Raw genomic sequence first — 16,722 nt, 5'->3', positions numbered from 1 at the left:
TTGGTGGGGATTTGATTTGATGGTAAATGAGGTTTTTATGGTAATTTAAGTTAAATGTGGTGTAAACAAAAACACACATTTGTGGTATAATGAACCTAAAAGTTAAACATCTACTGTAAATGCATTTAAATTCGCGGGGATGTAATTTCGCGGTGGTTTTAAGTTCGCGGTAACACCAGGCACTGTACTCTCATACTGACATGGAAAAATGTTTGCGGTGATTTTAAGTTTGCAGTGAAGCGGCCACTGCGAAAACCGCAAACATTAAACCACCACGAAAGTTTCTGCATTTGCAGTATTTCAAGATTTACTCATAAGTCTCATTCCCTAACCTTTGATTGATTGATTCTCTTTGTTTCTTACCACAGGAGATGTTCTTGAAGAACCACATGAGCATGTCTGATGACATCGAGAGGCTGGCCCCACAGATCCCGGCAGACTCTGTGGAGTGGAGCACGTCTGTGGACCGCAGCAGCAGCAGGAGGATGGAGGATAGTGAGGAGGACAGCAGCTCCAGTGATGAGGAGGATGTGTTCGGGACATCCTTTCTGTGAGTCCATCATCAGTTCATGTCTGGCTTATGTCATATTTCAGGGCCCAAAATACCACCTGCATATGCAGGTTAGTGCAAGTAGGATTTTCAATGTTACCTGCACCAGTGCAAGTGTGCAGAAAAAAGTATTGTGAGCCCTGTATTTCCTTCGTGGGATCCTACATTTGCGGGTACCGCCAAACCTCTGCACTGTCAATTCAGCAGCTTAACGTATTACAAGTGTATGTTGAACATGGCAGGCTGACTTTGCTTATGTCTAGATTGAGAAATGAATCTATTGTGCTCTACATCAAATTTCAGGGGTCTGACTATGATTATGCAAATGTGGTGTTAATCGATTTTTTTAGTAAGTGGATACATTTGTATTTTCATAACTTATAGACATACCATAGCAGTTCAGTTTCTTTATATCCTGCCAATATGGGGTAGCCACCTACTGGTTGAGATAAGAACTGCATAGCACTACCCATGGACTCTGTCAGTGTTCAGAGCCAAGAGATTTCAATTAAAAAAAAGAACAAGCTACCTAAACTCACACCGCCTTTTTCTGGTTTCAATAGCTCTTTGATACCAAAAAGTAAAAACATCAACTCAGAAAATGTGTGCATAAACATCCTATGAAAAAAATACAGAAAAAAAATTATATTGAAATCACTATTTGATCCACGTACATTTTTCCATTTCTGTCTGAATCATATCAGATGTTGTTAAGTTTTCTCAAGCAGAGAAAGCCAAAGGTCTCCACCAGACCTATACACCTTTCTCACGCGGCGGCCATGATAGATCTAAAACGAGTTCAATGTGGCAAACAAAAGGCTGTCCATCATAATTAGCAGTTCGACCAATGGTAGCCTGCCAATTAGGAAATCGACCAATAAGTGAATGGCTGCAAATTGGTTAAAAATTTGCATTATTATGTTTTTATTTTGCATCTCTTAAGGGACTATGGGGTCAGTCTACACTACTCTAAATTGCTACATCTTTCGGTGCATAACACATCTTGTAATATTTATTTTTCTATCTTATATCATGAAAATTTGTGTGGTTTGGGGGAAAACTAAATGGGACCTGATTTTAGAAATAAGTTTTGTCTGTTTGCCTCATTGACCTCTTCTTCGATCTATCATGGCCGCCGCGTGAGAAAGGTGTATAGCTACTTGAGTGACATTTTTGTTCTTAGCTTATTCCTGCCAGCTGGTTTCCCATCATACAGTTCTCCAAAGTTTGTGCCTGAGGCAGAGCTGCTCTTTGATTAGGTTACTGGTTCCAGGTTAATGATTGGTTACCAGGGGATGACTGACAGCAGGTCAGCAGTGTCAGTGTGCAGGTGTGCTCTATGACCTTGGGTAATCAATCTCAGCATGTGCCTAATTCTCTCCCCTAAGTGACTGCCAACTAAAGCTTTGTAACTGTGTTGAATTCAAAAAGGAAAACCAACAGGGGATTTGTTATTTTAGTTACTGATACTTCAATTTCTATTGTTCACTGTGAAACCTATTATTACAGTGAGAATGATTATAGTCTGGTAACATACCCTACAATTACTGTCAAATACCCCAAATACAATTTACTAACCACCTTATCATCAGTGTGTCAATGCATACACAGGCCAGTGTATAAGTCTTGGTTCTATGATGGATTGTCATGAAATTTTGTTTGTAGTGAGGTCTTGTCCTATCAAAGAAATGACTAGATTTTGGGCCTCCTGGCTGCTTACCTTGGTACTGTTTTTATATTGCAAATTATGTATTTCATGACCACATTCTGCTTCAGATATTTTGCACTTTTAAATTACAGAAAGCTGCAACAGGTGTAATTTATATAATAGATCAGTCTATTCACTGTAAAACTTGTATCTCTGGCATATCAAATTGGACTCTTATATAGTCTTAAGCAGATGTGCAAATAAAGCCCGGCCAATAATTGTTCATATGAGAGATGCCAATTTTGAAAATAAGAGCCTACTTTGCATTCTTACTGCAAAAGTATTGCTGTATATTGTAACAGTTGTGTGTCTTCTAGAACCCCTACTGCCTATACATGACAGGCCCTATATATATTTGAAGTTGACTATTGGTTTTAGCAAGTGAGTATTACTCCTCAAGCTGTAATAGGTACATACATGCTGCTGAGCAGTGGTGTTACAATCATGCTTTGGTCTTTGGTATTTTATCAAAAGTTTGTACAAAATTATGAATGGAGGTTGGATAAATTCTGCAGGTGTATCTCTATTTGATTGCAGATATTTGAATGAGAAACTTTGTGATTTCAATTCCTTGAAGAGCTAACTATAAGTATAAGAGTGAGAGTGAACTGTATATATAGGTAGCCTTACTGCATTCCTTAGGTTCCCTATCCTAGAGGATATAATTAGTATTGCAGTCCTACAGCTTACAAGGCCACCCCTGTGTGCTTTACTTGTGTATGACATCAGTCCTTTCCCAGCCTGCCTCAGTGCTCAGACCACACATTCAGAAACAGGACCCACCACACTCCCCTAGCCAGGCCACAGGGCCTCCTTACCCACCTACCACAGCGCAGGCCTGGCTGAAGGCACTGCCTGGACCTACAGCAGTGACGAGCTGGTTGGCCGACCACCCAGCATGTTTTTCCACTCTCACTCTTACATTGGATCATCCCCCATAATATAGGACACAATATTACTCGGAGTCCTTATAAACAACAGGCAAGATGTGCCCTTTTGGTTATAAGGGCATCACTGTCTTTATGTCTTGCCCTTTAATAAACCTCTTACATTGCATAAATGGAAGACTTGTGTTGATACAGGACATGTAAAAGTTGTTTGTCCGAGCCCCCCTATTTCCCCTAAGTTGGTTTTTGCCAACCTGGCAGGCTGTCAGTATCTGTCTCCTTACAATCACAAACCACAAATGTGATTATGGCTTTTTGTCTTAGTTTGTTTACTGAGAATCTGAATGGTGTGGTGCATTACATCAAGACCTTTAATCTTTCTTGACAGCCTCTTTTGTTTGGCTGGATGTAACTGATCTGGGAAACAGGTGTTCCTCGCTGAGTCATAACAATGTCATGCAGCATGGGCACCTGTGGGCCTGTGCAATTTTAACATACCATCTTAAGGTGCATTGTTTCACAGATTGATGTCAGTTGGTACTTTGTGTTTCCAGTAAAACAATACCTTTGCCTTTTGAAGTGACTGTGCCATTGCAAGCATGCCAATAAGGGCTGTATTTGGCAGAGGTTGTAGTTTTCTGCCTTATATCTATAACAGGAATCCTGCCAACACTGGCATGATAGCCCTGAGAGAAAGTGTTTTCTCCTGTGGTCCCCCCTGCATGTGAAAGGTCAGTGGGGTATGTGGGTGTTCTGTGGGCGGCTTGGTCTGCTCCTATCAGCTGGCTGGTGTCCCTGGAGCTGGTGTACCCCAAAAAGCTGATAGCCATCACCATGGAGATGGATTGTTCCATCACATTTGTAGGGATGTCAAACAGGAGAGATCATTACAGATAATCACAGATGCAAGATAAATGAAACGTATACGATTGTTTGCATCCAGCCTACAGGTGCCACCAATCTGGGATTAATTTTGACACCTTCTGGTCGCGCACACATTTTCGTCAAGTAGTTAGGCAAAAGCAGGAAATCTTCCATCCATTCCAGGCTGCAGTACCATGATCATGGATAACTAGTTAGCGCTTCTGTATACTGCCTGAAGCTCCTGACATATACATGTATTACGCAATAATAACAACATGTAGTGTTCACTACTCCTACAAATTATGTCACAATTTTCCCCAGCATGTATTATTACAATAAAAGGCATATTCTCTATTCAATCCCACAGACCAGACCCTGACTCTGATGACTCATCTGATGGTGTTGTGTTTGAGCACAGCTTCAGGAATCCTGACTTTGTGGGTGTAGATGACGATGATGATGAGTCAGACCAGGAGTCACAGGTAGGAACTTCATAGCTTGGTTTTCATACTGCCTCCATTGGCAAAGCTACTTCCCTTAAACTGCCAAATTATTGTCAGTGGTCAACTCACCAGGTCACAGAAGTGCAACTTCCAAGAAGTAGCTGACTGAAATTAAACTGCAAAATACATGTATCTGTATGTGACTATATTTCAGCTGTTTACCTTTGTGAAATAGGAGCTATTGTTTTGGGTTTACATGTGTCTGTTTGTCTGTGTATGTTTCCGCGCTTATTTCCACATGCTAGGCATGTTGGTGATACTGACAGGTAGTTAGGTCAAAGGTCCCAGAACTGTAAAATAGGTTATCAAAGGTTTTCTAATTTCCTGTTTTCAATTTCCTGCTATATCAGTTTTATCATATAGTGGGGTCAACTACAAGGAATTTTCAAAAGGTGCAACTAAAGGTTCATCTTTTAGTCCAGGTGATTAGTTAGGCAAAATATAGATGGATGGGTTTTCCCATAAAGTTACAGTCCATACACAATATACATTTTGTATGTAGTGTACATTTATTTCAGCAGGGGCTATTACTATCCAGAAACTATTTTTTGCCAGTGATCACTGTTGATGCTGTGTTTTATATCTGTTAAATGTTCTGTCTATCATACTCTGTTCACTTATTGTCTCTCCTGTGTTCCCTTCCACCCTCCAGCTCTTTGAGCCTTCCTTTTCCACACTGTCACTGGTAGGTGTTGAGTGTGTTATACAAATGTAACATATAAGGTCATAAAAACCCATGAAATAGTGTACATGTATGACACCACACTGCATACATCATCAAATGAGATCTTGATCTAAATTCAGTCATCAACGCAAATCTCTGTATAGATACATGGTTGTGTAAGTGCTGGAATAAAGTCTAAAACACTTCATAGGATATGCTTTGTTTCTTCAATGATAACAGTTTCCTTGTAAAACATGATCTATGTAAATGGGCATAAGGGTAATGTGAATTAGGCTGTTTTATGTACTTTGTACTTCTCATCTCTATCGTGTCTTTTATTCTCTTCAACCACCTTCCATGTCATGTAATGATGTAATGCAATTCATACTACACTGAATCATCATTGGCAGAAGCAATATCATGAAATTGGCATGCCATGTTGTATTGTAAGTCTGACATTATTGTGGAACCATATGTGATAGCCGTTTGAAACATATGTTATGCTGATGGCTGGATAACTTTATTTGTTCAATCTGGTAGGCTGTGAAAAGCAGCCACAAGAAGAAGAAGAGGAAGACAGCTCAGAATCTGGATGATGATGATGATGATGTGGATACAGCCCAACAGAAGCCATGCTTCAAATCAATCCTGTACATGCAGGTATTGGCTGGACGTTCATAGACAATGCTTATAAACACTGTTGTTACTGTTAGTGTTACGGTAATAACAGCTCACTAGTGGTGTCTAATTTTATCTCACCTGTGTCTTACTACTAGTTTAACTAGTGGTGTAATCGATGCCACTGTAGTACACTGCTACAGGAACTATTGTGTCCTAGCATCATTGTATCTAATAGTATTTGTCAACACTTGAGACATGAAATAAATGTTAGCTATGGTGTAGATATCTTTAGACATAGAAATACAAAAGAAAATTTAGAAATTAAAAAAAAAAAATTAACAAACATGCAGCTACTCTCTCATTGGTCAAACCAATAATTGCCATGCTGTCATTGGTTGAACTGCTAATTGTGATGGACGGATGTTCTCAGATGGAGTACTGTGATAAGAGCACCCTGAGGAACATCATTGATGCAGGACTGTACAAGGATGAGAAGAGAGTGTGGAGACTGTTCAGGGAGACCCTGGAAGGGCTGGCACATATACATGAACAGGTATAGGGACAACATCCTAACATCTGTGTTGAATTCTTAAGCTGTAAACTGATTTCTAATGCTTATAGATACTTACATGAATTGGAACATCTGATTCAGATATTCAAAAAGTTACCGATAAAAGAACACTTTTTTATCATGACTGTACTACAGTTTGAAATTACAATAGTCGTGCTACAGGGATTGCACACATTTTTAACCCTTTCCTCATCATACAAACAAAAGTCACACTAACAGTCACACTAAGTTAAGTTCCAAAGAGCTTTGCGTAATATCTGCCATTCCAAGTATGAACTGTCTCTATCTCCCTTCCCTCCCACAGGGCATGATTCATAGAGACTTGAAGCCAGTCAATATTTTCTTAGACTCCAACGACCATGTGAAGATCGGAGACTTTGGTCTTGCTACTTCTCACACCTTTGGAAAGGTAAAAGCCTGAGATAGAATCCTGATCATGCATAATATACTATGTTTAATGATGGCTAATTGCTATTTTATGTAACTTGTTACCTATGTGGAGAACAGAGGTATTGATATATAGTGTTCTTCTTGGTGTCCTGATCATGAATATTGCAGCATGTATGCTGAAGTGGTGAAATAGGATACTTGGAGAAATGGAAGATCGGTTTAGCTCAGGTCCAATGGTGTTGTCTTTGAGATCCAGGAAGTGATTTTGTACATGTAGAGCATGTTCTAGTTACTTAATCCCTTTGACCCTTTCAGGGAAACCAAATTTTGGAGACCCCTCTCCAGGCTCTACATGAGATCACAGGGTCATCTTCACTGTCAGGTGATTTAGGAAGTAAGTACCTTTATACGTTTATCTTTGATGACTTCTTCACTCATCATCATCATCATCGTCGCGGGCTGCTTGCCCGGACCAGGTCCACTCTCTCCTTCCAAACGTCTCTGTCCCCCATAGCGTTCTCTAAGTCCTCAACCCGCAGCCCCACATCACGAGCAAGCTGGTCTATGTATGTTAGTCGAGGTCGCCCAGCATGTGCATACCCGTGTGTCTAGCCAACTGTTATCTTAAGTTAAAACAAGAAAACAAGCCTGACTTAGGCAGTTTGTTACTTTGTAACACAATCATGATTCTGATTCATCCATAGTTGGCCAAAAAGAAAGATTACTGTAAATCTTAAAAGAGGTTTGAGAGGAAAATTTGCCTGGCTACATTTTGAACTGCTGTGTTTTTGCAGGTGGTGGTTTGACAGGAAAGGTGGGTACTGCCTTGTACATCAGCCCTGAACTCTGCCTACCATCACCCAAGATAACATACAACCAGGTACGTAACTATACACATCAAATAACTAACTATATTTAGCATTTATAATGTCCATCTTACAAATGACTTAAAGTAAGGTGGTCTTGAGGTTCAAAAGTTGTGGACTCTGTGAAAATGAGTACCTTATTTCGGTTAGGTATATCATCTCAGATAGGATGTAAAGCCAGAGGTTCAATTTTTGGAAGTTGCACCTTGCGCATGTTGAAGAACCCACCACACTTCATGAAAAGAGAAGGGGGTATGAGTGGATCGAATATTACAGTCCAATCGTATGCTACTATTACCTAAAGACGGTTTACTGGGTAAATATGCAAAACAAACAAAAAACAACATAACCATCATATATAATAATACTTTGTGACGTGGTATGATTATTCTATTACCAGTCACCATCATTCTGTAATGAACTTTTGCTTTTGCTGCAGAAAGTGGACATGTACAGTCTGGGCATCATTTTCTTTGAGATGTGTTACCAGCCCCTGACCACTGGTATGGAGAGGGTGCAGATCATTGGGAACCTGAGAATGGTAGGTCTCTGTCATAACATCCACTGGCTATTGCTCACAACATTAGTGCACAGGGGGTACGGACATTACAAGGGTGTGGACAATCCAAAGAGTATGGGCAGGAAGTCAAAGAAGAGTAAGAAATACAGCAAAAGTAATGTTTTACTTCTGTGAAGTTAGACATAATGATGCATAAAAAAGATAATTATTTATTGTATTGTGATGTTTCCAAATGTGAACTGTTTCCATTAGATGTGAACCTTTACCATTAAAATCCTTTTACATTGCTGATTTATGGAGAGTGTGTCTTTTGTCATCACAGGAATCTGTCCAGTTTCCAGACGACTTTGATGAAGTACAAATGCCAGGGCAGGTCAGTATATCTTAATTGTCCAGTATTATGTATCAAATAGGAATTAATATTAATCATGAGGTGTGTGCCATATGTTTTGCAAAATAGCATTCCTTCCTTCTAATTAAGTACATTTCCCATATGACCTATAGCTAACAAATTGAACCACAAAATGTTATGAGGGACTATGTAAAGATCAAATGTTTTGTATAATTTGAAGGAATTTCCATGACATGCAGGAAAAGACCAATCCCATAGCCCTGCCCGCCTTTGTCAAAATGTGGATATACAAAATTTGATGGGCATGCAGCCACTATCTCATTGGTCATATCACTAATTGCCATTCTCTCATTGGTTGAAGTGCTTATTGTGATGGATAGTCAAGATCAGTCTATGATAAGGCAAACACATGTATGTATATAGATTGAATCCATCACATGTGTACAAAGCCTTACTGTAACCTTCCGTACCAGCACCACATCACGCGATGGCTGCTGGACCACGACCCCGGGAAGAGACCGACCGCCCGAGAGCTGCTCCAGAGCGAGTACCTGCCCCCACCCCAGATGGAGGACTCCCAGCTGGGGGAGGTGCTGAGACACACCCTGTCTAACACACAGTCACTCGCCTACAGGAGACTCATGTCTGAGCTCTTCAGCCAGCCTGTCACAGCCATAGCTGACTACACATTTGACATGGACATTTACAAGGTAACTGCTGGAGGAATATTTGTGTAAACGTATTAGAGCTTACCATATCTGTATCTATATAGATGGTACACACATTAGCTCTGCTGGCATGCAACATGGCAGCAGCTTTGTGATAAAGCAAGATATGTAATGTTATATTACTTAACAGAACAGCTACAGACATTTGTACAATGATAGTGTCACATTAGATTTCCAGCTGTGAGGTTGCGTATAGCTGAAATCCTACATGATTTCCAGTCCATCCATACATTGAACATTCTGTTTTGCCATGTATGCTTGTGAGTCTCCAAAATTGTAGGGCAAGAGTGTGCTAAAGATTTGATAAGCTAGACTAAATCTATGTGGTCTGTTCCTTTTTTCATACTTTGGCAGCATTGAAAGGTGTAAAAATGCTGTTTTTACTTCTTTGCAGGGCCAGTTCTCCACATCTTCTGTTCTTGTCCAACGTTTGGTTGAGGATAAGATTGCCTCCATATTCCAGAGACATGGTCAGTAATGGCATTGGATGATAAGTGTATTCAGTATAGGGACAACATCCAAGTTTGTAGCTTCACTGGTATCAAAACTGATTAGATCAGTAATATTACATGTAATGCAATGTTAATGAAAAAGATGTTTATTGAAATGTAGCACAATGTAATACCTGGATTTTTTATCGATTGGAATTGGGATGGGAAAGAAATTCAATTTCTGACTGGATGTTTACACAATGAATCATCTTTGCATGTTTTGGAATGTGTTGAATTGTCGCTAAACATTATAGTATTTGGATGTAAACAGTTGAAACAATGCTTTGACAGGAGGTACCAAGGTGCACACTGCCTTGCTGATGCCCAAGACTAAGCTGTATGAGCAGAGTGACATGTGTGCTAACATGATGGACCCTGGGGGGTGTCTGCTGGGACTGCCCTTTGATCTCAGGGTATGGACACACATTTGATTGTAGGTGTCAGTATACATGTAGCATAAAACCCGTATGTCTTGCTGGACAAGTCTGAAACAATGGACCAGAAAAATCAGTGGACTGTCGCCTTGACTGATTAGAAAATTAACAGATACATTTTGAGGCTTACCAGTAGGAAAAGGAACAAGTTACAATTAAATTTACATGTGAGTTGCCATACATTGTAGATAATCTCTTTTTAAGATGATAGCAATAATTAAGTTCAAGGTCAGGTCTGGACCTGGACCTGAATGTAACTTCTTTCTAGATGATTTAGCATGCTTTTGTGTTCTGTGGCAAGGGTTACATGTGCCAATGTTTGTACTGGCGGTCATACATGTGCATATATTATATTATATGTAATATACATGTATGAATTTTGATTTAAAATATACGTTCAACTTAGAATCAACTGAGAATCCTAATAAATAAATAAACTTGGCAATGCTTCTTTCAGGTACCATTTGCAAGATTTTTAGCAAGAAACAATGTCACAAGTTTAAAAAGGTGGGAAAGGATTTCATTTTTATAGAGTTTTAAAAATTTGTTGTGCTCAGATATCTTGATGTTCGCTTATATCCAGTTAACTGTTTAAACGTCACAATATAGACATCTGTGTGAGCTGAACTGTGAATCTTTATTCTAGCTGACATTCCTTGAATGGCAAGCTTAGGAATGTTACAAGTTTCATTATTGTGTCTGATGAAACAGTGGTGCAAGCTACACTTAGGTGGTGGTTAAATATGCCTGATGAAAAAAGTCTATCTTGCACATGTAACACACATCATCTGGTTGAATGATGTGTCTTATTTTATTTGACAGATATTCCTTAGGAAGAGTGTACAGAGGGAAGAAGCTTTTAGGCAGCCATCCCAAGGAACTGTGGGAATTTGCTTTTGACATCGTCACTCCTTCAGGAAATAGGTTGGCTGTTAAGTTCTTATTTTAATGGTTTTGATAAAAATGAATAGTAATATTATGTCACCTATGTCAATTATTTTGTCACTTCTACATGTGATTTATTAGACGACATAGTCTTCATGATTTCTATCTAATTTGTATTACTGATGGTTGGTTTTTATTGTCCACAAACTGTAGTCAGATACCAGATGCAGAGGTGCTCCATGTGGTCAGCGAGGTCATCAATGAGTTTCCACCACTCCAGGTTAGGTTCTTGTCTTCTTCCCTGGCCATAGGGATCTTTCTGTATCAGGCTTCAACTGTATTTACTCTGATTATAAATGGTGTGGGTGGTTCATGTTAGATACAGCACATTGTAGTACACTCTAACATATGAAGGAGTCAGTTTGCTTTATTTTCAATCATTACGTGACTATGGTACAATCAAGGAGCTTTTGTAAAAGCTCATTTTATAAAAGCTCCTTTTATAAAAGCTCCTTGGTACAATTCATGTATTAGAATTCTGTGTCACGTCTTTTTGTCTCTTTTTTTCTACAAAGTTGGATTCTAGTGAGATAATATGTTGTCAATCGTAACTTGGCAATGCTATTATGATATCTACAGGAGAGGAACTATGTAATCCGACTGAACCACACGTCCATCCTGACTGCCATCCTGACCCACTGTGGGGTCCCAGAGGACATCCACATGGAGGTCTACTCCATTCTCAGGGAAGCAAAGGTGGGCTGGAACTTACTGTAAAAGCTACATAAGAAACTGGAGTGTTTTTGGTGGTTTGAAGAAGTCAGGTCTGTTTTCAGGTGTACCTTGTTATTCTTCATGGATATTCACTATACAATATGCCTCCAATACATCGTAAATGTACAATATGCTGTGGTTAGACAAAAATTTTAGCAGTGGCTTTAAATTTGCAGGGAAGAGGTTGCTGTGAAACTGCAAACATATTTTAAAAGCACCATCAAAATTTCATGTTATACAGTACTACTGGTATACCTCATCTTTAAAATCATAAAAAAACCATGTGGAATACTGTCAGTTTCCTTTTACTCTGTACAAGTTGAAGTAGCTAGTATTCCACGAAAAGTGGTTCCAAGTTTAATCATTAGCACTGTAACAGTGTAAGAACTTGTATGTTGTACAAGGAAAAGTCTGCTTTATCACCTTATAATTCTGTTCTGTTGTAATTCTGTAACAAACCAGGTGGAGAAGTTGAGAAAGCTGCAAGTGCAAACAAGACTGTGCAGTCTGTCCTTGTCAGACCAAACCGTAAGTGCTGATAGAAAAAATGTCTTTTCTTGTTTTGTTTTTATTTGCATGAAGCACATTTTGTCATTGATTTCTCTGTATGGATTAAGTGTATATAGTACAAAATGTACTATTTGTTGCATTTTATCTTTAGAAGCTTAGAAGGTTAACAGTGCCTCCTGTCAACTGTAATGAGTAGTACAAGCTGTAGTATGCCACATTGGGCTTACATGTAGCTCTGGTACTGTGTGTGTAACATTTGCTAGCACCACCTTATGCCTAACATACAATCGGATTAAAAAGTCTTGTTGATACTTGTTAGATTATGGATGGTTATTCCAACTTTTCTGTTTCTTGTACACTGCAGGTTGAATGTCTGTTCAGATATGTGGAGCAGGAGGGACCTGTTAATAAGATATCCAGTCTCCTCAAATCTCTCACAAAGAACAAGGGGCAGGTGAGATGACATGAATTTCTAACTTAAAAGTTCATCTGTGTTGGTAAAATTCATTTTGGGGTTAAACTGAATTTTCGAACACAAAGAATTCGGCTTTCTACTGATTGACTCCAGTCTTTGTCAAAGAATGAGGTATTCATCACTACTGTGACATCATGTTATGCACACATGCAGATAGAACATGTGACGTGTGAATTAGATCATAGGTTGCAGAAAGTCTATGTCACCTCAAGTCTCTGTTGAGGGTTACATGTCAGGTACAGTATATGGGAATGAAAATTGTAGACCTGACATGCTTAAGATAGATATTTAGAGTTAGTCTAACTGTATATGGAATCACTTTCTGTTGTACAGTGTCCAGAAACAATGTCAGTGATATACTGAAACTTGCTGCTGTTTTATACAGGTGGGTGCCTTGGCTAAACAAGGTCTTCACGAGTTACAGACCATCATTTCACATGCTGAGACACTGGAGGTCAAGCAGCAGGTATACAAAACGGTTTTATGAATTTGGATGGAATCACTGCATTAGTTTTGTTTCAGTTCATATTTGTATGTTAGCATATTTGGTTTCCAATGTAGTGATTTGTTGATATAATTTGAGTCATATCATACAACCCTATGTTAAATACCTGTGATCATGTGCCTCCACAGATGATCGTGTCCCTTGGTCTTGTGTACAACGTGCACCATTTCTGTGGACTGGTGTTCCAGTTCATGGCTGAGACTCCCAAGTCTAAGAAGAGAGTGGGGATGGATGTGTTGGCTGCAGGGGGCCGATACGACAAACTGGTAGGAAACGTGATGTGTTGGCATTTTTCAGTCGCACTGTTTAATGTCCTTAAATGTACACCGGGGAAGATGGTCTAGTGGTTAGGGCTATTGTTTTGAATACCTACATGTAAAGGAGGCCCAAATGTTGTATCCTCAGGAAAATTTCTTTACAACTATTTCCTCCCTTGCCACAGGAGAAAATGAGTACCTTTGATTAAATCTGGAGCCCCATGACGTTTGAGGAGAGTGACACCTTGAGCATTGTCAAAAACCCACCTTATGTACACATGTACATACAGCTTACCAAAAAAGTAGAGGTCCATCCCGATGTGAGAGGATCATATATACCTTACTAAGATTTACTTACTAAACTGTAAATGGTATGTTGTGCCTAATGGTAGTTTAACAGTTATACAAAATGAACAAACACTATCTTTTTGGGAACATCATGTAATCTGAACATTTGATTGTTTTTAGATCTCACAGTTCAAGAGGCCGTCCATGACCAGTGTGCCAGGCCCTGCTGCAGTGGGTGTCAGCATTGCCTTTGAGAAGGTGGTGTCAGCAGTCTCCGATCACACAGAAAGTGTAAGTACTCAACACTTGATTGCATTGGCCTTCTCATATTAACTGTGTTTTTTGATTATAGCTTTTCTGATGCTGCAAAGCTTTGCTGGACCCTGTCCTGGACTGTGCCAAATGGCAAAGGTCATTTACAAAGTGGTACAAACCGGTGCATATCGGAGCCAGTTTGACACCTAATATTGCAAAATAAAGATTTTTAGGTTTGCAATTGGCAAAAGGCAGCACAAGTGACCACGGACGGTTGCAAAATAGCACAATTACTGCAAATCTCTTTTCAACAAATCATTCAACATTCGATTTTGTTTTTCATCCAGATGGAAAAAGTATTCTTCTCAATTTATCTGTTATCTAATTTAGAGCCGAAACTGAGAAATTGACATTACAGACATGGTGATGTCAGTGTGACTGCAAGGGAAAATGGCAAAGCTAGCACAATTTGGCACAGTCCAGTGAGATACACACTTGTTAGTGGATGTCTTTTCACTCATCTCTGCCCCCCTCCCAAGGGCCAGGTGCCCAGTACCTGTGACATCCTGGTGTGTACGATCGGTAGGAGCTCCCTGCTGAAGGAGAGGATGCGGGTGGTGAGAGATCTGTGGGCAGCAGGCCTCAGGGCAGAGATCCTCTATGACTCCATGCAGGTCAGACTCAACACTCACTAATCCTGCAGGATTGACTTTATCCACCTTAAACCTGCATGGTTCAGCTGGGGCTGATTGAAAGACTCACCGTAATCTGGTGTGCTGTAAACATGCTAATCCTGTGGTATAAAACCAGGTCCATCTGCAGCAGTGTTCTACATGTAACATTCTAAAGTCACATTTATATGCAATAATTAGTGACTTTATGCCGTTCATTCTAGTGACACTGAAGAAGTTAGTGTCACTAAAAATGTCCAGAAGTAGTCTCCTTATCTTATGCAGTTGTAAAGATGGAGGTTGTCTTTAAATACTGCATACTAATTGTTTGTCTGGATGTCTGACCTTCGTCAAAACTCCATATGACTGTATTTCTTCACATGTGTATCCTATGTATATATTCAGTCTCCAGAGGAAATCCAGGACCACTGTAAACAGGCAGGTATCCTGCACATGGTCATCCTCAACATCAAGGACCATGAAAGTGACATGGTCAGGGTAAGTTTGTCACCAAACAATGTCAACAATGACTGACTGAGTTTCTTTCACAAGTATTAAGCCTAGCCTTACTATACATGTACTTCATTGATTTGTTTGAGTGTTCAGACCCTTGCACATTTAGTTTCTAGGATATTACATAGAGCAACTTTCCTTGCTGTTTGAGTAATGGTATATTTATACAGGGAGGGGTTGTTATAATTAACTGTATGACTGTGCTGATATCAGCACATGTAGATATTGTTATAATGTTAACATTCATTGTGATCTCTAACTGCATTGATGTGTGTTGACTGACAGGTGAGATCTTTTGACAAAGACAAGGTGGTGGAGAAGAAGGTATCAGTGTCTGATCTGGTGGAGTGTCTACAGCAGAAACTCCTGGCAGGAAAACAGTCAGTTTACTTTACACTTTTCACCTTTACCAAGAATGTCAGATTTACAGTTACGTTTGTATGTAGGTGACACTGTGTGTACATGTATGTACATTGTATGTTTGTGGTTTAGCATCATAACTTAAGATGCTATGGATGAATTGTCATGAAATTTGGTATGTTGTTAACTCTAAATTTTGTGCCCCCTGGTGGCTTTCCCTGGTACTGCAGCGGTACCTGGATGTTTAATCTACAGTACTAGTGTAAACATGACTTGTCTACTTTCTCATTCTTACCATTGCAGAGAGTCGTCAGATACTGGGCAGAGCAACACAGGCAAGAGTAGTGGCACATCAGGTAAGCACTTCCATTAGTTTAGTGCTTTGTCTTCATCTTGTTATTCTTTGAACTACTCATTCAGCTTGCTGTGCACAAGAAAGTCCTATTCTTAGTTTCTTACAACCTGGTGTGTTTTGCAGGTGCTGATGAACCCAACTCAAACAAGTTGAAGAGCGGACCACCCATCAATGTAACCTTTATTCCACTGGACAAGCTGTCGTCCAACAATAGGAGAAGATTTGAGGCTCAGGTAGGGATTGATATGCCAATTTTTCCAAGATTGTTCAAATTGTAGGACTTAGAGTCGATTCCATATTACCTAGAGGGTGTTTCTTGCCTTTTGTTCTAACAATTTGGAAATCTTTGTAACAATCTAACTGTGATAGGTAACTGTTTAGAACTATTTACAACAACTATGTGACGTTCTAAATGTTTCTATAGTATTCAAACATGTTAGAAACATTTCTAACATCAAATACATTATTTCTGTTAGTTTCTAAACTGTTCCAACATAGATGCATCATTTGTGATCACATGTTCGAACTTGGAAACAATATGATGAAACTGGGTCAGTGGGCTGGGAAGAGGGCAATTCACACATCCCTGCCAAGTGCAGGAAATTATGTCTGTCTGCCACCTTCTCACAAAAGACTCACCAGTGTATACTAAAGAATATCTAAAAATACAAGAGCCAAACAAAGGACCAAGCTTAGCAGCTTTGTTTATGGGGTCAATAAAAGTT

General features: G+C 39.5%; 1 protein-coding gene across 2 annotated transcripts in view; it reads left to right on the top strand.

Annotated features, from left to right (window-relative positions):
• Window positions 1–16,722, top strand: part of LOC118420962 (eIF-2-alpha kinase GCN2-like) — a 30,055-nt gene that overhangs the window by 10,037 nt on the left and 3,296 nt on the right. Inside the window, exons 17-43 of one of the 2 annotated variants that reach the window (XM_035828067.1) lie at window positions 369–550; window positions 4,377–4,491; window positions 5,165–5,197; window positions 5,717–5,836; window positions 6,228–6,350; window positions 6,673–6,777; window positions 7,074–7,152; window positions 7,553–7,638; window positions 8,064–8,165; window positions 8,467–8,517; window positions 8,970–9,206; window positions 9,619–9,694; window positions 10,007–10,128; window positions 10,607–10,656; window positions 10,972–11,073; window positions 11,248–11,314; window positions 11,674–11,790; window positions 12,271–12,336; window positions 12,683–12,772; window positions 13,179–13,259; window positions 13,427–13,564; window positions 14,024–14,134; window positions 14,638–14,772; window positions 15,175–15,267; window positions 15,568–15,662; window positions 15,946–15,998; window positions 16,121–16,230. In XM_035828067.1, coding sequence (XP_035683960.1) covers window positions 369–550; window positions 4,377–4,491; window positions 5,165–5,197; window positions 5,717–5,836; window positions 6,228–6,350; window positions 6,673–6,777; window positions 7,074–7,152; window positions 7,553–7,638; window positions 8,064–8,165; window positions 8,467–8,517; window positions 8,970–9,206; window positions 9,619–9,694; window positions 10,007–10,128; window positions 10,607–10,656; window positions 10,972–11,073; window positions 11,248–11,314; window positions 11,674–11,790; window positions 12,271–12,336; window positions 12,683–12,772; window positions 13,179–13,259; window positions 13,427–13,564; window positions 14,024–14,134; window positions 14,638–14,772; window positions 15,175–15,267; window positions 15,568–15,662; window positions 15,946–15,998; window positions 16,121–16,230 — 2,739 coding nt within the window. The remainder of the gene's footprint in view (window positions 1–368; window positions 551–4,376; window positions 4,492–5,164; window positions 5,198–5,716; window positions 5,837–6,227; window positions 6,351–6,672; window positions 6,778–7,073; window positions 7,153–7,552; window positions 7,639–8,063; window positions 8,166–8,466; window positions 8,518–8,969; window positions 9,207–9,618; window positions 9,695–10,006; window positions 10,129–10,606; window positions 10,657–10,971; window positions 11,074–11,247; window positions 11,315–11,673; window positions 11,791–12,270; window positions 12,337–12,682; window positions 12,773–13,178; window positions 13,260–13,426; window positions 13,565–14,023; window positions 14,135–14,637; window positions 14,773–15,174; window positions 15,268–15,567; window positions 15,663–15,945; window positions 15,999–16,120; window positions 16,231–16,722) is intronic. The other variant, XM_035828075.1, reaches the window with a different exon arrangement.

Source organism: Branchiostoma floridae, chromosome 1 (genome assembly GCF_000003815.2).
Source record: "Branchiostoma floridae strain S238N-H82 chromosome 1, Bfl_VNyyK, whole genome shotgun sequence".
In the NCBI taxonomy this organism is placed as follows: Eukaryota; Metazoa; Chordata; class Leptocardii; order Amphioxiformes; family Branchiostomatidae; genus Branchiostoma; species Branchiostoma floridae.
Note: the sequence above shows the minus strand (reverse complement) of the source record. Positions and strands in the feature narration are given on the sequence as shown.